This window comes from Ambystoma mexicanum, chromosome 12 (assembly GCF_040938575.1).
Source record: "Ambystoma mexicanum isolate Mex_15411 chromosome 12, UKY_AmexF1_1, whole genome shotgun sequence".
In the NCBI taxonomy this organism is placed as follows: Eukaryota; Metazoa; Chordata; class Amphibia; order Caudata; family Ambystomatidae; genus Ambystoma; species Ambystoma mexicanum.
This window is the reverse complement of record NC_090936.1, coordinates 769661482-769686198: the sequence shown is the minus strand read 5'-3', so window position 1 is coordinate 769686198 and position 24717 is coordinate 769661482. Positions and strand designations below refer to the sequence as shown.

Sequence of the window (24717 nt, the reverse complement as noted above, 5' to 3'; positions counted from 1 at the left end):
ACATTTTCTGACAAATCTAATACAGAGTTTTCGCTTTTGACGTGTGAGGGATCATGGGTACAGTGGATGTCACACTAGGGATCGTAATACCGACACGCCCAGTGGACATCCCTTCTAACTTCGAAAACTTTATGTGCAATACTTTGCAGCTTCCACTAGATGTCGGCCTATGCAAAGCATGTGATTCTAAGCAGATCCACTAGCCTCGGAGATCGGCCTATGTTGAAGACATGGAATATAATATATTGCAATCAATGAGAGTCTGGGATGTCCATTTCTGGTAAGGTTTTGCTATCACTTCCATCTGAATTGGGCCTCTGCACTGTACATGGGAGGTTCCCATGTGACCTCCAGGGTGGGGTGGGCTTTACTTTTCAATATAGCAGGTTTGATTATTGTATGCTCCATGTGCATGATTGCCATCGCATATCCAACTTTCAGATATAGTGTTGCCCAGAAATGTATTTAGTTTGCATGATCCCTTAATTTTTACTATTTATTCTTGGCTGGGTAGTGGAGATCACATCAAGAGGCAAATCATTACCAGGCAGCACCCTGCATTAAGGCTAATAACATGCAATGCTACTATTGGAGGGCTTTTGTCCGACACGCTGAATTTTCAAGCATTATCTATAACTGAAGCCTGCCTCATGTCTAGCATTACATGCAATGATATTTAGTATAAACTCATGGCAACAGTGAGGCCAGTCTTAACGAGGAGTTCTCAATATAGTAGCCAGAGGGCTCATATGGTCGGTTGATACACAAAAGAATGCAGGATGCAGAAGGGCACCTTGATTAGAACAGAAAAAACTGCCCCATAGATGTCCATGCGGTTAGAACTGCCAGACAAACTTCAAGAAGGGCCTGACTGAGGCAAAATCTCACTGGAGACATTTGCAGCGAACTGGAGGATGCTACCCGTAGCAAGAATAGTACATTGTTCTGGAAAAAAATCAGAGTGTGGTTTAGATGCTACACAAAGTAACAATGATAATCCTATCTTGTCTAATGAGTGGGTGAATCATTTTTCTACATTATACAATATGCCTTCTTGGGCAACGCATTCAAAGCCCATGGACCATCTATCTGCTTTCACTAGGAAATCCAGGACAGATAAATGACTTTATAGTGTTTACCTGGTTAGAAGTTTGACAAGCTCTACTGGTCCTTGGCTAATGGTAAAGCTCCTTGGAGTGACATGGTACAGCTGGTTATTTAAAAGCTAAATTTACCAATGTGGGTTCCAGTATTCACCAAGCTTTTTAATATATTCAGCAGAAACCATCTCTTCCCACCGAGCAGGAAGCAGGCCATCATTGTGCCATTTTTCAAGGGGAGGATAGGGTAGATATTTGCTGTTATCTCCCCAGCTCTGATTGATTTTTCAGCAAAGTGGTTTGGGAGACTAGTTCATATTCAACTAAGTGAGTGGGTTATGTCCACTGAAATCTGGCTCAAAGAGCATTCTGCTTCCGCAGGGGAGTTGTGGCTATTGAACAGGTGCTGAATTGAAGGTTGATTTTGGATACATTGCGTTAGGGCACAGCACTCCATTATATCTGGGTTTTATGGCCCTTCGCTCAGTTTTCGATAACGTTAATCAGGGGAAGCTGTGGGAATTCTTCACGTGTATAGGTTTTCCCAAACCCTTACTTGCCATCTTGGTGTCTCTAAATGAACATTTGAATGCAAAGGTGTGTATATCTCGCACCAGTGAGTTGTCCCCAGTTTACCAATATACACAAGGTGCCAGACAGGGCTACGACCTGGCACTCGTGTCGTTTAACTTCTATATAAATTCTTTAATCAGCGATTTAAAAGCCATAACTCCATATATGCAACGGTGCACAGGTAGAAATATCTGTGCTTTGGCTTATGCGGACAATGTTGTATTGCTTGCATGCACACCCAAAGCAATACAACACTTTATGGTTTTGTTGATTACATGGCAGCCCATGATTTGAAACTAAATACTGTTAAATCAAAGTTGATGTGTGTGGGTTGCACAAGGGCAAACTTCCAATGATTTCTGCAGCTACAGGAAAGTCTGGAATGGGTGTGAGAATTCTATTTGGGGATTATTATTAAGAACAACCTGGACTGGGGCTCTCAGGTGTCTAACTGCGCCACACAATTTCCACAAGTAAAGTGTGCGGTCTTGCGATTCAGTACGAATTTGGGTGGTTGCTCTTCGGAGACATCATCCCATCTATAATGGTAAAGCCGTGCCAACTGCTAGTTTTAGGGATGAAGTTTGGGTCCACTCTCTCGTGGCCGGTAGCCAACAAAAATAGAATCACTTCCTGCGCTGCTTGTTTAGAGCGTCAGCCGGCGGCCATACATAATTGCTGCACTTGGATGCCGGATGGGGCTATATCTCAGATACTTTAAATCTTAAACCATTGACTCTATGGACAAGATTGTGGTGTACTAGGGAATGTGATCATCATCTTACAAATCGGCTTATTAGGGATCATTTGGTGACTGAGGTGGGCAGCCGTAGACCATGGTTGAAATGTATAAAACCGACATTGTCATCAATGGGATTTTGTAATACACTTATTAGGCCCTTTGAGGAAGGAGCAGTTATGCCAAATGTAAAGCTGCGTTTCTGCAGGGAAAAAATCTGACTCTGCAAGCTTAAAAAAAAGGCCACAGTTCGATATTTTCTGGAGCATACTCCACAATTGAGACTAGATAACACCACCAGCTGGTTTTCTAACCCACATAAGAGGGGCATTACATTCAATTTAAGAGCCAAACGTTTACCAATAGCTTCTGTAGTGGCTAATTGGTCTATTACCAAGATACACACCATAGCCCCGTTTTACTTCTGTGATGCACTACGGTGGAAGATTGAATTCATTTTACATTTTTTTTGCCCTATTATGAATAAGCCTAAAAGAAAGTTCCTTCTTCGCATTGTTAGGCTGTATAATGTTCGTACATTAATTGAGGCCAAGACATTGGTGTTTTCCCCACCTTGTAGGAATGTGAACCATTCTATTTATGGTTTTATAGAAAATCCTTTATCTGTGAGAACATCTAATTTTTTAATGTTGTATTTTCGTAGATTTTTGGATTTTGCGCTCATTTATGCTATTCTGTACTTTTGTGAAATTATAATTTAGAAATGCACTGATACAAACTGTTCACAAATCAAATGTTACTGTTCTTAGCAGACTATACCTATGTGAATTCGTTTTTATTACTTGTGAATGTTTTAGTGTTACTTACTTGTGGGTTTTCCATTGATAAGAGTTTTCCAAAGCCTAAATAAATTACTATGTTCATAAATTCTACCCAATTTTTATTATTAAGAGTGCTTTGTGTGTGCTTAGCTGAAATCTTTGCTTCTCTCACGGCCTAGGTCTTGCTTTTCAGTCACACTACTCAGATAAGAGTTTGGATAGACATGGGTATTTGTGCCTGTTCATCAGAACAGGGTGGCCTCTTACAATCCACAGCGACAATTCGCAATATCCATTTTAACAGGTACTATATGCCTGGGTGTGGAAGGGTGAATATTGTTGGGTAGGATTTTAACTTTAGTGCCAATACCTCACTTGTGAAAAGCGCTTTGAAACACTTTACCTGTGTAGAAGCGCTATATAAATGATATATGATATATTTTATTTATATTGCGCTTGTACACAAGTGTTTCAGAACGTGACCAGGCAAAAGGTAGGGCAACAAGGGAGAACAAAAAGAAAAAGCAATCGTACTAGGCCCAGTGAAATTTAACAAAGTGGAAAAGGGAAAAAGGGGGAAAATACATGGAAGGGGGAGGGAGAGTGCGGAACAGAGGAGAGAACAGAATAATAAAATAAATAAATAAGGGCATGAACTATGGTAGTGCAGCCAGCAAGTGGCAGGTGAAAGTTATCAGATAAGGGATATCTGATAAGTGCAGGAGAAAAGGGGGAGGGGGATTGTATGGGTACAGATACAGAACCCCAGTGCAAAGCGTGGCCCGGAGGCAGTGCACGAGGGTGGCAGGGTGAGCAGGTACCTGGGACCAAGTAACATAGGGTGGCAAGGTGCACGATGCCAAGAGAAGAAAGAGATCAACAGGGGAGAAGGGGGGAAAAGGCAGAGGCAAAGAGGAAGGTTTTGAGGTGCTTCCGGAACCGGAGATGGTTTTCCTCAAGTTCCAAGGTGGCCGGGAGGCTGTTCCAGAGGGAGGCCCCAGCCGAACAAAGATACCCCAATTTCATTTATTTGCAAAACGACTAACTCTGAGGGAGTTAGAGGTAGAGGAGCGAAGGGCTCGAGAGGAGAGGTATTTACAGAGGCATAGTTGAAGGTATTTTGGACCCATGTCTGGAGAGAACTAAAGTTTGGGAGACAGTGAGTTTTTTAGGGTAGGAGAGGAAAGGCAGAGTGCCTCTAAGGAGGTGCAATAAGAAGCTTGACTTTTTGGGTATGTCAGAGATGTGTGAGGAGAAGGAAAGTGTGGAGTCAAAGATAACCCTGAGGTTCTTAGCCACACAAGTAGGGATAGGAGGAGGGCCAAGGGAGGCTGGCCAGAGAGTGAGAGGGAAGGATGGAGATTGTGTACCAATAAGGAGGATCTCGGTCTTGTTGGCATTTAGGCAAAGATTGTTGGGAGCACATCAATTTTGAATGGCAAGTAGGCAAGTAGACAATCAGAGAAGAAGGAATGAGAGGAGGAGGCTGAAGGAAGCCAGAAAATGGAGTTGGTTCTCATCAGCGTAGCACTGGAAAGTTGAACAGAAAATGGAGATGCAGTAGGCGAGAGTAGCCAGGTATTGGTTGAAAAGCCAGGGTGAGAGGTTAGACCCCTGGGGGATGCCACAGGTGGAGAGGGAGCTAGAAGATAGGAAGGACCTAAGTTGTACCTGGGAGAGTCGATCAGAAAGAAAAGAGGCCAGGCTAGAGCCTGATCAGTGATACCCAGGTTGTCACGGAGACTATTGACCAGGGTGGTATGGTTTACTGTGTCAAAGGCAGAGGAGAGATCAAGTAGGATGAGGACGGGGGGAATGCTAGAGTAGAGATTGGAGAGCAGGTCTTCGCGGTTGCTCAGGAGAGCACTTTGTGCTTCTGGCAGCTCTGAAGCCAGATTGGTGGTCATGGAGGGAGCCAACAGTCGGAATGAAGATTTAACTGGGAGATGGCCAGCTTTTCCAGTAGCTTACCCAAAAAGTGAGTAATGGAAATTGGGCAATAGTTTGCCAGACATGAAGGATCAGCAGTGGATTTCTTGAGGAGAGGATGCACAAGGGAGTGGTTAAGAGGGGAGGAGAAAGAGCCAGAGCCAAAGAGAGGTTACAGAAATCGGCAAGGGCCAAAGCAAGTGTGTCGATGTGGTCCTTGATAGTTTTGGAGGAACGGGGATGGACCTGTTTCGATGTGGTTTTCATAGATCAGACTTGTCTAGCTACCTCATCGGGGGAGAAGAGGAAAGGAAAGGAGGAGGAGGGTGGGAGCTGATGGGGGCGTCAGCCAGCCGAGAAGGAGAGGAAGGAGGGGGTGGGGGAGGGAGGACAGGATGTCCTGGGTTTTAGAGATAAAGTGAGAGGCGAGAGCATTGCAAAGAGCAAAGAGCCTGAGAGGTGAGAGAAGGGGTGGAGACTGCAGCAAGGTTGGCCAGCCTCTTGCAGATTTTGAAGAGTTCGGCCGATTTGTTAGATGCCGCCGAATTGTTAAATAAATAAAACCCAAGAACTTTTTACTGGGCTGGTAGATTATTTTTTCCTATACCTCAGTGAGTGGGAACCTTTTTCCACACTAAGATCCTTTTACTCTTATTATGGGTGTCATTTTTAAGACTCTCCCATAGTGTCCTTTTAATTCTATACTATTTGACAACTTTTGTTTTATATCTTTTTATTGACACAGGGTTGCCCTTTGGGGCTCCCCTTTTACTTTCTCTGGCTAACCTTGTGAGAACTACAGTACCCAAGGGTAAACAGATATTTGTATCCCTTCTACATTTTGTTAGGTGAAAACCAGCACACTTATGTGGAGTGCTGGGGAGATACAATGTACGTCTTTTTTCACAAACACTAACAATTCAGTTACAGGGACAAGCTTACGTAATGGCTGGTGGCAGTGAACCCTTTCACAAATGCGGTGCACCTTTACTGCAGGCTGTTTTCACAGCTGCGGTAAAGGCACCCAATGGGGCCCATTTTTCAAAATAGCCCCAGTCTTTTGTTGTTGCCATTTTCCCGCTTCTTGTCCCTTCTTGGATCTTCCTCTGCCCTCCAAGGTGGGAAAGGCCTTTGTGCGATTTTTATCTTTGGGAGTCATTCAAGGCCACCCAGGCTCCAGAGTGTCTGTCAAGGCAGGAAGCGAGGGAGGAGTCCACAACTCTGCAGCCCATTGTCTTCCAGCCTGCCTGTGAGAATCCATTTCAAACTGGGAGGCTGGCTGTCCTGGAAGCACTGCCAACCCCCCAAAATTTTGAATGTTGCACGTCTGATTGGCTAGCTTCCTGCATTAAAGTCAGATCCTGGAAGCTGAAGAGCTAGTCCACCACTGGACCTAAATCCTAAGAGGAAGATGAAGAAAACGCAGCTGAGACTATTTCCAACGACCTGCGAGCCTCCTGTGTAACCAGAGCCTGCTGTAGCCCTTCCTTCCAAGTGACTTAGTTACTCTGAAAATGACTGCCTCAATCCAGAGTCGAGACGACCTGCATTTTGAGCCATCCCACACCATGCTGCAACCTTGCGGGCTGCAATACCCCAATACCCTGGGATGTCAAACCATTGTGCGGTGCATGGTCTTCCAAATCGAGATGAAACTTTGGTGGCATCCTGCTGGTCCTCCAGAGAAGCGATTCCAGACCTTGAAGTCCCCTCAGAGTGCTGGACCAGATTAGCGACGCAAATCCAATCAGCGATATTCTGTCTTCTTCTGGCTCCTGTAAAGGGTGCCAAAACCCCTGGAGCCTTCCCGGTTGATCCTTGCTGCAAAATCCCTTCCAAAATCCTGTTTTCAGTCTTCATGATGAAGGAATCCATCGACTGTTTTTGGCTGCAGATCCTTAGGTCTCCCCTGCTGCAACTCTTCTTTCGTGCTGAGGTGTTGTGTTGGCTGGGGTATTTACCTACCTTAAGCCTTTGCGATTCCTGTGTAGGTCTGTGACTGGGAGCCCTTTCATCCAGTTCACTCGGGCCTGCTGGAATAATCCTAGGGTGTGCCTTTCTCAGAAGTCCCTGGACCTTTTCAACCTCCCCAAGTGTAATACTTACATGTTTGACCAGTCCTCCTTGGGAACCCTGACTTTTGCTACTTCTGTGCCTTCCTGAACTGTCTATTGGATACTAGAGGCCTAGTGTTAGGGAGAATTTGCAGACATCTGCTAATTCCCTTCTACCTTAGAGACCCCAAGCTATTCTGCTGGACTTTAGGCCTTTTAAATTTTTAACCTGGAGACAATGAGACCTTTTTCCCACTCTCTCATGCATTTTTCTGTGATTTGGACTGTTTCTTTGACTTTGCAGTCTGACAAACTCCATAGGCATCATCTTTACATTGTGATACAAGGCACCTTCAGTGCAGTGACACAGAAGTCCCTTAGATTTCCCAAAGGTTTAAATACCTTCTCTTGGTGAAAGTGCAGTGAAGTGAAATGAAATGTACTTGCATTTTGTAACTTTCTAGACCCAGCACACACTATCTTACCATAGGGTGCTGGAGGGGTTACTTAGTATCGCCTTTGTCTAGTTTCTCATGCAACTTTTTTATGTTACCCTTTCTATAATTAATGGCTGGTGGCAGTGATTTACTTTTTACTACCATTGTGTGTTTTTACCGCGGGCTGCAATCGCAGCTGCAGTAAGGCACCAATGGGTGCCCATTTTGTCAAAATGGCCCCCTGTCATTTCTTGTTGGAAAGGTCCTTCAAGATTTACTCTGCGCGACAAACCAGGTTGGTCCCTTAGTTCATGTTAGGGAGGATTCTCTGTTTAGGCTGAATTTCCTAACCTAGTGGGTCCCCCAGCAGCTTTGCTGGATTTCTGGAGTTTGTTTTTTTCTCCTGCCAAGCGTGAGACTCTTTTTCTCCCACTCTTGGACATGATTTGTGGTGTTCCTTTGAATGTTAATGTGTTTCATGGGCTATGGGGTCTTTTACTCCATAGGGTCTCGTATGTTTTTTCTATGTGTGTTACACCGCACCCTCCGTGCAGTAACACCGGGGTGTCATAGTGACCCCCGACCATAGACTCCATAGCCTAGGATTGACTACTGTCTCCCAGGGCATGTAAAGTCACCATTGGCTTTACTAGTCCCAAATTAACAGAACCAGTACAAACCATCATATTGTGGTCATACTGGTAGGGGCAATTCGATTGCCCCTGGGTCTGTTCGAGGGGGTACTGTCCTGTCCCCCCTCATCGAGTTTTAGCTGGTGGCAGTGGTTACTACTTTTTATATTCAACCGCGAATATATCTCTATGGGATTTTCCCATTGTTAGAGGCTAATACTTTTTCAACATAGCCTCTAACATACTGTCGGTTTATTTAATATTAATTCACCGGTTGGTATTTTCTGCCAGAACTCGGTTTTAAAATGGCATTTGTGTTAACCTCTTACTCCAAACCCAAGGTCGAGCCCTTTGTTCCACTTTTGGCGGGCTTCTACACAGAAGCCCTCCAAAGTGGTGGCACTCTGTCTGGGTACCACAGGGGGTGTGGGAGGGGGTTTAGGCACCCTGGACTGAGTTGCCTTGGCAACTCAAGTCGCACTCTTGTGTGATTGGCCCAAGTGGTGAGCCGGCCGGCTCACCCCTTAGCATGTTTGACAGCTAGGCTGAATGAATGGGGGTTTCTTGCATAAAAGCAGGGCTTTTGGGACTGGAACTTCAGAAGTCGCCACAGGACCTGAAAATCTGATGAGTGAAGCTGAGCCGACCTGCTACAACGACACCACCAGTGGAGCCCTGCTGAACCGACTCACCACTTCCCAACGACAGAGGAGATCTCCCTGCTGGAGAGTCTTCTTCCCTTGACTGGTGGGCACAACCAGTTTACCTTCTTTTCTCGCATCCCAGGACGTCTTGTGGTCGAATTGCCCGTGCAAAGCACCCCGGCAACCGGAAAGCCACTTACCACTGGACCGCAAATAGAAGGACCGCTCCTTTTAATTGAGAACTCCGGGGCTGGTTTCTTCCCTGGCAGTGCAACGGACTCCTGTTTTCCTCCCCGACGAGATCCTCTCTTCCCCCGGACGAAGCACCGACTTGCACCTGCTGCCAGGAACAACTGCCCCCGCTGGAGCGTTCTCACCATTTTTAAGGTACCGTGTCCGCCAGGCCTCCCTTTCTAAAGATTGCTACAAGGTAACAATAATCCCTTAACCTTCTGGACTGGTCCACCTTGACCATCTAACTGGTCCCTTTCTCTTTGGTCCAACTCTTTCTGAAACTTTTGCGAGACTTTTGGGCACTTTCAACTGTCTGACCTTGGACACATTTCGTCCGGAGCCTCTTAAAGTGGGTCATGCCTTGTTAACTTTGACTTTACGGTTTTCATCTGCCTTCTTCTCCTACTGTGTTCTTCCGAAAGTGTTGGGATCTGTTTCTATCTTTGCTCTGCCTTTCTCTCCCTTTTTAACCAATTGATTAGAGTGTCATCTTTGTTAAGCGCTCACCGCTGTTTGAAAATAAGTGTTGCTTTACTTAAGACTTGTCTAATAATCGTTGAAGGGAGTGTATATCTTTTAGTGACCGTGTTTTTGAACTGCTTACTATTGGTGCCAGTGTGTTTAACTAGATGTGTTTTTAAATAAATAATTATATCTCTTTTACACCAAGCTCTGGTCAGTGTTTGCTTGTTCTACTTTGTTCTTTTGACCTATTGTGAATACTCTATACTGCCTAACTCTTCTTGAGAGAAGTCTGACTGCTCAGCCACAGCTACCAGGTAAATCTGGGTGGTACAGACTGCTACCAATTGGGTTTACTGCCAACCACCTGTAGTCTTAAATCTTTTGCAGTGGTCCCAGAGGGAACTGCACAGGTTTCTGCCTAACAGTTCATTTTGCCTTTGGCGGGATTCACAAGTGAAGCCCACCTCTGGCTCCAGCATGTCTGGCAGGGGCAAGAACTGAGGGAGGTGCCTGAAAATCCCGGTGCTTAATCCCCTTGATTACAGGAATGCACCCTAAGGTGATTGGTCGGTTGGCTGTCCTTGGAGAGCAGCCATCCTGCTGTGCGATTGACAGCTAGGCTGGAATGAATGGGAGAAACCTGCATAAAAAGGCAAAGCTTTTTGGCTTGGAAGGCAGAGTAGACCACTGGATGAAGGAATCCTAAGAAGAACTTGGAAGAGATGCCTGTTGCAACTCCTGGACCGTTGTTTGCCCGGTGAAGCCCTGCTACTGTGCTGAAGCTCTGAATTCTCCTCGACTAGAGAAGCCCTGCAAGGGCAACTTCTCCCCTTGGGTTCTTGGGGCCGATCAACCCCAAAGTGAACTCATCTGGACATCCTCTCAGAGCTAGCTGTACTTCCATTGCCACTGCAGGAACCAGAGTGCCAGGGAGAGGAACACCAGACTGAGAGCATCACTTTTAAGTCGGACCCCAACTCCAGGAATATCCTCCGGACTTCCCTGAAGCAAGACTGATCAAGCCTGAGCCAACTCAGAGTGCTCATCCCCAGATGCAAGCAAAGTGAAGTGGTATCCGTGAACCGCAGTGTTGCTATTTGTTATAGACACGAGGAGCTGAAACCGTGAAGTGCTGCTGAATTGAAGTTTGCCCATTTCTGCCGCTGACCTTCCCATTGCAGTGCAGGAGTCCCCAGACGTGTCCCTCTTGTCCCCACGACTGAGGCCCAGGAACAACAGGATCTGCAGAGCTGTACAGTAACAGAAGCCAGCTGGAATCATTTCCTCTAACCAAAGGCACTGTAAACCTAAGAGGACTTACCTCTTGTAGCCTTGCTTGTTCTCAGTTGACCCTTGTCTTGGTTGACATTGCAGAGTTGCTTGCAGCTTTGTCCTTGACAACACTCCCAGCTTGTGGTCCTTCAAGTGAATCTTATCTCAACAAACCTTTCTAAAAACATTGTGTAAGACTTTTACTTACCTGCAAGAAGACCTTCAGCTCCCCTACATTTTGCTCAACATTGGCTGTCCTGGCTCCCTGAGAGACTCTTACCTCCGACTTTGTGCTTTTGCTTTTCCTCCAGGAAAGGGTTAATTTACTATGCATTGGACGGTTTAAAAAGTAATTACCAGTTTATTAGTTATTTGTTAACCTTTGTTTTATTCCGCTATCTAATCCTTTACACCCAAAATCAGTATTGCTGTAAATTAAATCAACGTCCACAGTTTGCTAGATATTTAAGTCGCCTGAGGGTGAGGGAACTGTGTGCCATCCCCAACGGGTATCATCTGATTTAGAGAGAAAGAGTGTTTTGAAGTATACTATAAGTGCTACATGTTTTGTTCCCTTCTAAAAGAGGGCTTATATAAAGCCGACCGTTAATTTAATAATTGTTTAATCAAGAAACCTTGAGTATAAGTGTTCATTTGAATAACTGTCACTGTGAAACTCTGTTACAACCATACAGCTCACATTGACCCCTCATGAGATAAGCCTGGCTACTCAGCCACACTACCAACCTGTGTAGTACAGACTTATACCACAGGTTGGGTTCGCTATTACCAGGAGGCCAAGGTTGCTGTAGTCTCCCAAAGGGTACTGCACACAATCTTGCCTAACACCTAGTGACCCCCCCACCCCTTCTGCCACTGAGAATACTAAAGTTTCAGGTATAAGTGAAAGACTTTATAAGGAATGGGCCTGTTGCAGAGAAAAGAGAACAAGTGTTTAAAAGTTTACTTACTTGTAAATGAGTTGGTTGGTAATTGTAACTGAGTGAGCAGTCACAAAAGTTCTCACTAACCTTGAACGTGTGTTGTGCCATTCTGAAAAGTATATGTAAAGTTATTTTACACACCTGTGCCTCTTCCCAAAAGCAATGCTGTTGGCTTCAAATTATTTCTTCCAGATTATTAATGTATAAGTTCACCAACTGGGTCTTGCTTCCCCCGACCTGATGTATAGCCTCTCTAAACTAAGCCTGCCTTGGGCTTTACCTACCTGGACTAACATGGAGTCATTTTTAAAGTGCAACATTGGGTTTTGCTTTCCCTGGTCTGTTTTATACAGATGTTAAAACAGTTGTAGGTTGATACCTACCTTTAAGTTGCTGATAGCACCTTTAAAAGGGATATGGGTTTTACTAACCTGCCTACAACAGCTGTGTGCCATTCGTAAAAAGTGTTCTGTAGGTGTTGCTGAACTTGGTCCACCTGGTGCAATCCTAAATTAGTGTAAAAAGTTCTTGCTTACCTTAGTCTGTGTTCCACTGAGCTGAAAAGCCACTGTAAATGTATATATATATATTTTTTTTTTATTTGAACTTTACTCAGTAAAGACTGAGTTTTGTCAAAAACCTTCTCGATCTTGCACACCATAAAAGAAGGCGACCAATGGCTGACTAGGACACAGCCCGACTCATAAGCCCTGTCCGAGAAGCTAAAAAGCCTATCCAACAGGATCAAAGACCGTCAACGAAGGACTTTCAGTCCGAAGACTGTTGATTTGTTCAAATACTAGGTCGAGGAGTTTGGCCAGAGCCAGGGTCCATCTTGTCTTCTCGCAAAGGTCTTACTCACCTAGTAGAACTGTGTTATCCTGAATATGGTTATAGTTTTCTAGTGTCCCTTGAATGAGCGTTCCACTATTCAAAAAACTATACTTGCAAGCTGGTTTACTAAGTTGTTCCTTAACGGAGTGTCACTGCACAAATGCTAGGGTCTACAACCCTGATATCACTGAAAGTAATAAGACAGTAACTTATAGTTTTACACCCCCCCCCATTAATATGTGTGTTTTAAGCTAAATGTGTTTCATAAGGTCTGGCTTGCCTAGAAGTACTGTTAGTTTTCTGAACAAGTGTGTTTTTATATTGTGTTTATAATTCTATGACCAAGTACTTACCCCCAAGATTTATCTTGCCCTAACTTGTATTGACAATGAACCTTTATTTTTTATAATACTTCTGGTTATCAGCGTTTCGATTGAGCCTTTGGTATACTATAAGTTCCTTATACCTTTCTACAGCCCTATCTCCCTCCTAAGATCAGCCTGGCTACCAAGTCTACCCTACCATATACTCGGGTGGTACAGCCTTATACTAAAAGTGGAGTTTTGTACTGTCTCAGTTGTATGGTTTTGCTAAACCCTTAGTTGGACTTCAGAAACACTGTCCTAACAAATACGGCACCAAATCACTAAGCAATAGTACAGAGAATAAGGGGCCCCTGGCTTTATGAGCGGGGAATAAGCAACAGAGAAGGAGAGCTTGTGTAAAGGGGAAGAGCTTTGGACACCTGACAAAGGGAGGAAGCCCAAAATCCTTAGAGGCATAGAGGCCTTGTGTTTCCCAGAAAAAGTGCTAAGCAGTGAATGCTAGAGCAACCAAAACAGGAGAATCGAATGTCTGGAACTTTCTAAATGCCTTTTTGTTTGACGTCCTTCGTTTATAATCTGAAGTTCAAGGACTATGTTTCCCAAGAAGCTTATGTTACAGCCATCCTAAACCAATTTCCATACAATAGTCTGATGCTTTACTTTTGTTTAATAAAAATCCTTGAAGCTTATTCTGCCGTCCATAGTTGTGTCCCCCCCCCCGCCTTGTAACGTGTCCCCCGTCTAGAAAATATGGAGGTTGGGAAAGATTTCTCTTTTTGATACTTTCCTTCCATGGTTTCTATGGACCCTCTTATTTTGCTCTCTTTTATAACCTAATCTGACTTTCTGAAGTCAAGTAAAGCCTTCAGCTTCTCTTCCCTGCCTTTCTGCTCATTGTTGTGGGGAAACAGTTCAGACTACCAGTACTTTCCCTTTTTGAGTTATTGTACTTTGTAACATTGCACACAGCACCTTAACAGTGCAGTGGGGCTACTTTTGTTTCACCCTAACTTTTTGCACTTGAGATATTTGGTTACTTGTATACGTGCCTAAAGACAAGGTAGTGGCATTGGATACATTTTTACAATTTTTGCATTATTTTTAGTGTGCACATTCGGGTTTACTGCATATGGCAACTAAACATGGCAGGGGCCCTAAAATGGCCATACCATGAGATTTTTCACTTCTTCTTTGGCCATATTGGTTTGGCCTTCTTCCTTCCTCGGTCAGGAAATCCCATATAAGTTAATGCACTTGCCCAGGAAAACTGGTGCTTTCACGAGCGAGTCATGCATTTGAGTGTGTTTGGCCCCGGACGGGGGTAGGAGTCTCTAGTCCCACTCCACATCCGTCTAGGTGTGGGGCAAATGTGAAACAAGTAGTAGTCCCTGATTGGACAACTATTGGGTGTTTGAATGGTGCATATCCTTACCATTGGTGGGCTTGGACTTGCTTCCAGCCCACATTTTGTATAAGACGACCTCTGGAACCATTCATCTTTGGGGTCAAGAACCCCTCAAAGAAGCACAACCTGCTGAAAATCCGAAGACTATTCCTGGAGTGGGCCAGCATCCCTTCCTGTATCTGGTTAGTGAAGCGCTGTAGGACTACCTGATCTCTGAGGACCCTGAGCTGTGTTTCAGCCCCTGGACTAGTGGGACGAACCAGTCTCGACTCCTTCATGAGGATCCTGCCCTTATGAGCACTTCGGAAGTGTCCCTAGGCTGCCCAGTGGACTGACCAGCTCGATCATGGGCTACCTCACTAGAAGCATTGCCATTCCGCGTGCAAGCCCAGGGCTTCATTGGTCGGCAGCTCCAGCAACAAGTTGCCTTCTCCCGGAATTTCAGAGTCCCTGCATCAAGGGTTCCTGTCCTGGAGCAGCTGCTGTGACTGCAAATGGAAGGACGGCTGTCGTCACCTGTGTGCAGGGACCGTCGCTGGAACTGGCATTTCTCCAACCTGTTCCGTGTTCTGAGGAGGCATGCATTGATGTTTCATGCTTTTCTTCATTGCCAGAGGTTACATCTTGCAGTTGCACCCACCTGTAAAAATCCCCAAAACTGCAACTCCTGGGTATCACTTACCAAAGTCAGGGGGGTAAGTAAATGCAGTGCATCTGTCCCCAAGCCTCCCCTGTCCCCCATAGGATAAACTTGGGTACAAGTCCCTTTGTCCCCTGTATTCCATTCGACTCACCTTTTGGTCCTCAAACCTAGGTAGAGTAACCTGAAAACATAACAAAACATTTACTTACCGTAGTAAAATTGTTGAATTACTTCTTTGAACTGTCACCAACACAAGCAAATTGCTATTTACCTGCAGAAACTCCTTTCAGGGGAAACGCATTGCGGCTCATGACTTTTGAGGTTTGGACTGCTTAAGTAAGGGGATTACCTTGTGACTTGGTTCCATCATATACTGCATTCAAACTACCTACTTACTTGTTGACTAATGGACTAAATACATTTAGGAACCTATGGTGAATGTATATATTTGTATCCTAGAGTATTGTGCGATAATACAACTCGTTAGATTGATTTCTCAGTGTGTCCAAAGGCCCATGATAAATAACAGTTTTATATCTGCCATCTAAATTGAGTTATTGCATGCCATACTGTGTGGACTCACTAAGGGCCCCTGACCCTATTCATACTTTGAGAATAAGCCTCGACTCCTCATCCACGTACCTTGATTGGGTTACCTCAGAGTTCCCTGTTAACTATATCTAGGGGTGCAGGGACTCCTAAAATCTGTCCATCAGGGCAGATTCTAGAAATCCATCTTAACAGATTTATAGCAGTATTCAGTCATGTTAATTTTCTGTGTTGGTCTACGCACTATGTTCTGAACTCTGATGCTTCAGTAGGTTACATAGGAAAAGGAAAAGGGATATACAGTGTCCCTGCTGTGCCTCACTTTAAAGTGATGTGTGCAGCTTAAAAATGTCAAGGAATCGCACAAAGGGAAAAGGGGTGCCCCTGCAATGGTAGTCTTAGGGGCTGACCAGCACCCACAAAATAGCAGGGGAAGTAAAGCAAAAGGACTAAAAGAATATCCCAAAATTCAAGTGTATCCCAAATTCCAGAATTATATGGGACCATTCAATTTTATACAACAATTTGTGTTATCACTCATATTTCAAAATATTCTCAACCATATGTTATGGGTGTGTTAGCAAGGTGTGAGTAGATTAACAAAGAATATGCCAACTGGTCATCGGTTTTGCCTTTCTGGCTTTTTCAAGGCAGGTATTTAAACAGAATCAAATAAAAAGACTTCCAATGAAAATTAGGACTAGAGGTTCTCATATGGAGTGTACATCCTTTCAAAGTTCACCCTTCGTCATTAATAAACGTGTAGTAGTTAGGTGTATCCTACATTTTCACTGTCATATGACTACCTTAATTGTAGCCAAGGTAGACCATTCCTTTATGTGCGGTTCATCCTCCTCAATGAGATTTCCTCTTGTTACTAAGCATTCAATCTATAGTGGCAAACTAATTCCTGAACTTATTAAACGGAATACCGTTCCCCAAACAAATCGATTTATGCTGTTTGCAGCATGCAGAATACATCTCCACTATACGAGTGCTTAGTAACAAGAGGACAGGGCATATTGAAGATTCATAAAGAATCTCCAATATGAGCATCAAACATAAATGGCTGTATTGTGACCCAAGTATTACTTCAGGATTTTTAAAGCCATATTTGTTAAAAGTCAAGTCTTTGTCTCGCCTGCTTCTACATATACAACAGTTTGAAACAATGATTTCTTGGTGTTGAGGCTAGAGAAACATTACTACTTAAATCAGATAATGAAGGCAACGCAATACAGACATTTAGTTCAATATATTTTGCCATTTCTTTTTCATTGGTACTTTAAGGGAGATTTTCAAACTATATACATTTTAGGACATTCAGAATTCAAATCTTGGGGATATTGTTTTCCAAATTGAGTATATGTCCATCGAGTTTAGAGGGCATTTAGTCTTCTGGATCAAATAAGCTTGCAAGTCATTTTATGTTAGGCATGAAAGCAAGAATATAACGTGTATGTAGTTAATTGCAGATTTAAAATGACATTTGACTGTGCTAGTGAATATGGCATTTGTTTAACCTACAGGTTCATTTTACAGAGCGGCAGACTGCGCCAAGTCGAAGATGGCAAAAATAAATAAATCTAATGAAAAAACAGAGATTTTCTTCCAGTAAGGAGATGGATGGAAAGATAATAGTAGATCAATGTACATTATCCTTCATATTGCCGTGCAAGCTCTCCATTCATTTCTCTATACACAAAACAAGTTGGAGGTGCTCCTTTCAAATATTACGTCAATTCAGAACTAAAGTTCATAGGAGACCAATCTACTGAAATATGGATTACTCGATTAACATTTTATATAGCAAACAAAAGAGAATGGCTTACCTTGATGTTTTGAGCATCCACGTTCGCACCAGCATCTAGAAGAAGACTAATCACTGTAGTGTTCCCTGCCAGGACAGCCCAATGCAGTGCTGTGTTTTTGTGATACTTGTCACCGAGATTTACAGACACATTAAAGGTGAGCAGCAAACGCGTAGGATCCACACTAAAACACAAAAAACGTTTTACTATAACAAGAAGGTAACAAAGTTAAAACGTTCACGCTGCTGCAATAAATTGCACTATTGTACCATTTTTAACTCCTATCTCAAACAACTCAATCAGAACTGTACAATATCGGAGTATGCCTGATTGAGAAAGATACTCTAATGTACAAGACATTTTGAATTTTGTGTTAAAACAGTTTTTGCACAGTCCACATGATTATCCATAGAAACTACACAACACTGGTATACTGAGAAATATGCACATTTATAAAACTATTTTTGGTAATTAACGTTTTTTGCGGGGACGTGGCTTGGCGGCCATGCAAGCGTGAGCTAGTCTTGGAGAGCTCCCACTCCATCCGGAGATAGATCCTGAAAAAAGGCCATAAGCAGAAGGAAAACGATCAAATAAAAGTTGGGGAAGGCATCGGAAAGCCCAGAGAACACGCAGAAGAAAGTTCGAGGAAAATCGGTGACTGGGAAGACTGAAATGGAGAGCGCGAGATACACGGCACCGCCACGCAAAATGGCAGGCGCGCCTCGCTGAAACGGCTCCTCGCCTCTGAGAAGGAGGCAGGTGAAGGAGGAAGGAAAACAGGGCTCGGGGGCGCCGTCGGCGGACAACCAGCCAAGTGAAGACCACCGAGCCGCCCGGGAGAAGGACAGACGGCAGAAGCGCGAATGCCCACAGTCCGTAGCACAGGCCGTAGCAGAGCAGGAAGAGACCAGGCGGGCAGCGGCGGCGGCAGGGTTCAAGGGGGCCTGGCGGTTGCGCCCCCCCCCCTGACAGTCAGCACGTTGTGCCTGAGCGGGGGTGGCGGTGAGGACGCCGAGGGCTCCAGCCGGCAGGCGGGACCCCAAGACTACCGGCGGACAACCAGCCCAGTAAGGAGTGCCGAGTAGCCCTGGAGAGGCGGCGGACTGGCTGCTGCAGGAGACGGACCAGCCACCGCAGAGGGAAGGAGGCCGAAAGATGCGCCGCAGTGCCGTGCCAGGGTAGGCAAACAGGGGCGCGAACGGCCGCGGACGGCAGCCCGCAGCACAGGCCGTAGCCGAGAGGGAACGGCCCAGGTGGGCAGCGGAGCTCACGGGGGCCCCCCCTGACAGTAAGCCCGGGTAGCTGTGCCCGAACGGAGGCTGGCGGTGGGGACGCCGGGGGCTCCCGCCAGGCAAAAGGAGACCCCGAGCCCAGAAGACAAAGGGGGTGAACGGAGCGTTCGACCCCGATCTGGGGACCGTTGGACACGCACGGGAGGGGGCTCCCTTGAAGAGGTGCCTGGGTTGAAAGCGGGCGCAACAGATGGTGATACGGTTGGGACAAAGCCCCGCGTGCGGCCAGTTTCCACCCCAATAAACCGGGGCGGACGGCGATTGACGGCAGGGCCACAGCAGAAGCCCAGAGAGGTTAGTCGAGTACCCGACCCCAAGCCCGCTCTGGGGATCATAGGACATACGTGGGAGGACACAGCCCACTCAAAACAGTCTTAACAGAGACCCCGGAAAGAGCCGCGAACCACACAACTGGCGGGCCTACTTCCACACACACCTGCACGGAAGAAATAGCTAGGGGTACACCACCCCACGGCAAGGACGACAACAATTGATCCCCCGGTGTGGCCACGTGAGACAGCGGAGCTGCACGGGTGCGGCTACCGGGCACTATCGAGGGATGACGGGGTGAGACCACCTGTCAGAGAACGGCGCAAGAAGAAGGCCACAGTAAAGACCTTGGCCCAACACAGCAACGATAAGCTATCACTACGAAATTGCAGCATAGACTTGCATGAGCAGGATCCACATACTGGCATACAGCAACTGAAACCAACATGCCAGATAAACCAAGAGGCGGCAGGGGGAGGCAGACGGTCATGGAGTCATTTGCCCGCAAGAATGAAGACCAGCAGCCCGAGGCAGCTGAAATGGACACGGCAATGTCATATGCTACGCATGGAGAGATCAAACAGGTGGAAGGAAGTATCCTGGAGGCCATAGAAGCACTGAAGACTTCGATAGAAGGCAAGCTGGATGCAGTAATCGTAGACGTGGGGCTCCTTCGGCAGGACACGAGAAACCTGGCGGAGAGAGTGACAACGGTGGAACAACAGGTACAGAGTAATACAGCGAATATGACCACCTCCCAATCACAAATGTCAGAGGCAATGGAATGCATCAGTACACTAGAACGCAGAGCCGAGGACGCGAAAGGCAGGGCCAGACGTGACAATGTACGCATAGTGGGGCTGCCGGATGGGGAGGAAGGCAGAGATCCCACGGACTACATCGAGAACTTACTGATCCAAGCAGTGGGAGCCGGGACCCTGTCCCAGGGCTTCGTTGTGGAAAGGGCACACAGAGCATTAACTAAGAAACCCCGCCCGGGGGCACCACCGAGGCCTATGATCGCAAAGATCATGAACTTTAAAGACAGGGAAAAATCCTGGTGTTCGAGAGACGGTGGAGTCATAATCCGGAATGGAGCCAGGATAACCATCTACCCAGACTACACAGTGCTCGTGCAAAGGCAGAGCTCAGTTCTGGCCGACCAAAGACCGCCCTCGGGCTGCGGGGGTGAAGTTCATGCTACTATACCCGGCTAAACTCAAAGTGCTACATAACGGAAGGACACAGATCTTTGAGACCACAGCGGACGCCCAACTGTGGATGGACCAACAAGGGTTCCCGCAGCCGGAACGGTAGGGAACAGACGGAACAGAGAGGCACCCCGACGTGGCAGAGAGGGAGATCGAGAAAGGATGCAAGATCCAGGCGCCCCGGCAAGACCGGGCGAGACAAAATCTGAGGAACACTGCAGTGGGCCGCAGGTTGCCACACCACCTCGCTGCAACTAATTTAAAGACAAAACGGGAAAAGAAAACACAGGGATACTCCCTGTGGAAATGTGAAAGAGCAAGATAACCAACAGCTCAAGAGTTCAAAGGCCTAAATTAAAGAATTATACTGGGAGCACAAGACTTCTGGAACTGGACCGCCAAGACCCACAGTAGGAACCCCAAGCAGAGACAATTTTTATAGTGCCAGTTCTAAGGCACTACGCCGCGACAAGTACGCCTGAGGAAAAGAAGGCAGTACCTGGAGAGCGGTGGGGCCCGAGCAGGGGGAGGGAAGGCTGGGCGTTTGTTGTCGTTTTTAGTTACAGTTGTTTGGAGGCTAGGTTTGCGGGGTGAAGGCACGAGAAAAAGAGGACATAACAGACAACGAAGCCACGGCGGAGGCACGGAAGGTGGACACGTGGGGCAGACCCCGAGCGCCATGGGTCAGCGAAGCGCACTGAAGGGAAATGCCGATAAACCGAATCCAAGAGCCGCAAGATCAGCTATATCGCGGGGGAAGGAGGACGTGTGAGTCACATAGTGCTACGGGAGGGATGTGGGACGTGGATCCCCGGAAGAGGCACGCCAGGAGGTCATGAAAGTTTACGGGCCCATGGGACGGAGAGGGCCACTAGCGCCTGCCCCCACAAGAACCGAGATGACCTAAATATTGTCACATGGAATGAGAGGGCTAAATGCATACGTCAAGAGGCTGAGGGTATACACCTGGTTAAATAAAACAAGAGCCCACATTGCAATGCTGCAAGAGACGCACCTGACGGTCGGAAAACAAACCAAGGTGGCCAAGAAATGGGGAGGTCAGATGTACAGCTCAACGTACTCCAACTATGCAAAGGGGTGATGACCTGGATCGCTCCGAGCACCCCATTCCAGATCAACCAGGAAAAGGACGCTGAGGGTAGGGTCCTGATCGTCCACGGAATGCTGGAAAACCGGGAGGTGTGCCTGGTGAACACCTATGCCCCCAATCATGACACGACAGCCTTCTTTGAGTCACTCACGCCCCGGCTGGCCCCGTATAGGTACGCTACGATCATCTGGGCTGGAGACCACAATTGTACATTGGAACCCCGATTTTATTAGTTCGGACGACAAGCATAAACGAGCAGCGCCACAGGCACGGATATTACGGAAGATACTGGACCAGCTGTACCTGGAAGACATCTGGAGGAAGGTACATGAGGGGGGAAAGGGGATACACACATTACAGTGCTCCGCATGGGACATTCACGCGGATTGATTACCTTTTCACGGGCAGGGAAACACTAGGCGAATTCACTGGGGCACATATACATGCACGGACCCTGTCTGATCACGCCCCCCTGAGAGTCACATGGGCACATACACATAGGGGGGCCCCACACCCACATGGAAACTAAGGGCAGAAGCACTGCTGGATGGAGAATTCCAGGAACATATCCAAAGCACGATAGAATACTACTTTGAGCATAACTCGGGTAGCGTAGACAGCATGGTGACGATCTGGGAGGCCCTTAAGGTGGTGGTCAGAGGTGCGGCGATGGGGAAGACGGGAGGACTCAGGAGGGAAACCCTAGCACAACTGGACGTGTTAGAAAGGAAGATTGAGAGGGCCGAGAAACAGGCGGGGGAGAATGGAGGAGAGCAGGACGATCTTGCCAACCTGCGGCAACACTGCACGGTGACTTGGGAAAGACTAGGGCGTCTAGATTATGGGAAGTACATACAGAGGCTGCACGCAGAGGGGGATAAGCCCGGCAGGCTCCTGGCCTGGCTAACCAAACAGGAAACCAAGCGGGAACCAATTAATGCAATCCAGAATAGCCAAGGGGAGGTGGTAAGGTCCCAGGAGGGTATAAACGCGGTTTTCTCGCAATTTTACGAGAAGTTGTACACCAAAGTCCAAGAGGCGGAGGAGTAGGACCTGGAGGACGCCTTCGTGGAAATCAGGCTCCCGCAATTAACCGAGGAGCAGGCCCAAATGCTGGATGCTCCCCTCACTGTGGAGGAACTGGCGGAAGTAATCAACCAACTGCCGACAGGGAAGACCCCGGGGCTGGACGGGCTACTGGGGGAATTCTGTAAGAGGTATAGAGACAGTTTAGCCCCTAGATTACTAGAAAGATTGGACGAGGCATATGAGATGGGGAGGCTCCCGAATAGCATGTCAGAATCCATTATAGTACTAATACTTAAACCGGGGAAGCCACCCCTCGAGTGCGGGTTTTATAGACCAATTTCCCTGATAAACCAGGACTCCCAGATCCTGACAGCGGCACTAGCTAACCGGCTCAAAAGAGCGATACCCACCCTGATCCACACTGACCAGACAGGGTATGTACCTGAACGAAACACGACATGGAATCTCCGGAGACTCCATTACGTCATTGATAGGACCAACCAAGTAGAGGGGAAGTGCGCAGTAGCTTCACTAGATGCGATAAAAGCATTTGATTCGGTGAGCTGGGACTGGCTTTTGGGAGCACTCGCCCACTTTGGGATAGGGCAGGGGTTCCTTCGTAGGATAAAGCTGCTCTACAATGACCCGAGAGCAAGTGTCAAGACAGGTAGGCTTGTCTCTGGGGAATGGAGCATAGGGCGAGGTACGAAACAAGGGTGCCCGCTGTCCCCAATGTTATAGATTTTAGCTCTGGAGCCATTCGCGGCCTTCCTAAGAATGGATTATATGGATACGGGCATAGTGATTGACCGGGTGACACACCAGATATCGATTTACGCAGACGACATACTGCTCTACGTCCAGAACCCAGGCACCCATCTGCGAGATTTACTTGAGGCACTAGGGACATTCGGTAGACTATCGGGAATCACTGTTAACAGGGAGAAATCCTCACTGTTCCCCCTGGCGGGCCTGCGAAAAGTGCCACCAGATCAATTGCCGCACCTGGGCCTCACATGGACCCCGACCACCTTTAGATACCTGGGGGTGGACATTTACCATGATACCACGGACACACACATAGCCAACACGCAGGCAGCCCTGAACAAAATTGAGCACGCCATGCAGTTCTGGAAGACCCTTCCACTGGGGATGATAGGTCGAGCGGCCTTATTGAAGATGACGGTCCTGCCCCGGCTCCTATATTATTTTACCAATATTCCTTACAACATCCCAGGGGCTTTCTTTAAACGGTTGCACACATTGGCAAGGACCTTCCTGTGGGGAGGGGGGAGAAACAGGGTAGCACTGACTACACTACAGAGGAGCCACGAGTGGGGGGGGCATCAAACTCCCGGACTTTTTGCATTACTACCTAGCGGCACAACTCCAATTTGTGGTGAGATGGCTGGGGGAGGATATCTCCATTGACGCAATTCTTCTCCGACCAGCACTCAGGCAATATTACTTAGAACTTCTGTGGATACTTGCTGCCCAGACTAGAGCCCTTCCCAACATGGCCAAGCTGGGCCGAATACTATGGGAAAGAGCCTGGAAGACTCAAGGCATTCAAGACCTCTGCTCGAAACAGATCCCCTTGGTGGGTCTGGTAGATACCTGCATAACAAGCCTGGCCACGTACAGGGCACAATGGGAGGACAAGGGGGTAGCCCAAATAGGGGACCTGTGGCAAGAAGGACAGTAGGTCGGATTTCAGTCCCTGGTGGAGGAACAGGATGTGTACAAGGGCCAGTTCATCCTGTATAACAGCTTAGTACAAGCAATAAAGAAGAGGTGGGAAACCACGCCAGAGGGGGAGGCAGAGGATACTGGGGGTGCGCTGGATGCCTGGTATGACATTTCTGAAGGAGGACACACCGTGTCCAGGCTCTACGAGCAACTATTGGGTACCACTAATAAAAAGACACTGAACGTGCTTGCAAAGTGGGAAGAGGAGCTTCAGCAGCCCTTCCAGGACGAAAAATGGAATAGAACCCTCCAATACACGAAAAAAGTTTCTAGGAATGCCAGGTTCAGACAGCTGCAAATCTACATAGTGCACAGAGCATACCTAACTCCCAAAAGAATGCCGAAGATGAGAAAAGGACAAACTCTCAGCTGCCCACGCTGTTGGGAAGAACAAGCAGACATGGTGCACATGTTCTGGTCGTGCCGAAAAATAACAGAGTTCTGGAATATGGTGAGGGATAAGGCGAGGACGGCGGGAATCCATATGCAAGCCTGGTCACCTAGGTCTTATATATTGGGCCTGTTCCCGAGGGGAGACAGGCAGATGACACACGTGGCAAAGATGAAAGACCTGATGACAATACTGGCGAAGCGCCGTATAGCAATGGCATGGAACACGAGTGAAGGACCCTGGGCAGAGGGCTTGTGGGCAGATCTACAAAAGTGGGTGATTGCTGAA

The 24717-nt window shown here is 46.9% G+C and overlaps 1 protein-coding gene across 1 annotated transcript in view; it reads right to left on the bottom strand.

Moving 5' to 3' along the window:
- ZDHHC17 (zinc finger DHHC-type palmitoyltransferase 17) overlaps positions 1–24717 on the bottom strand; it is a 1301491-nt gene that overhangs the window by 866015 nt on the left and 410759 nt on the right. Inside the window, exon 7 of the mRNA XM_069629270.1 lies at positions 17395–17557. Coding sequence (XP_069485371.1) covers positions 17395–17557 — 163 coding nt within the window. The remainder of the gene's footprint in view (positions 1–17394; positions 17558–24717) is intronic.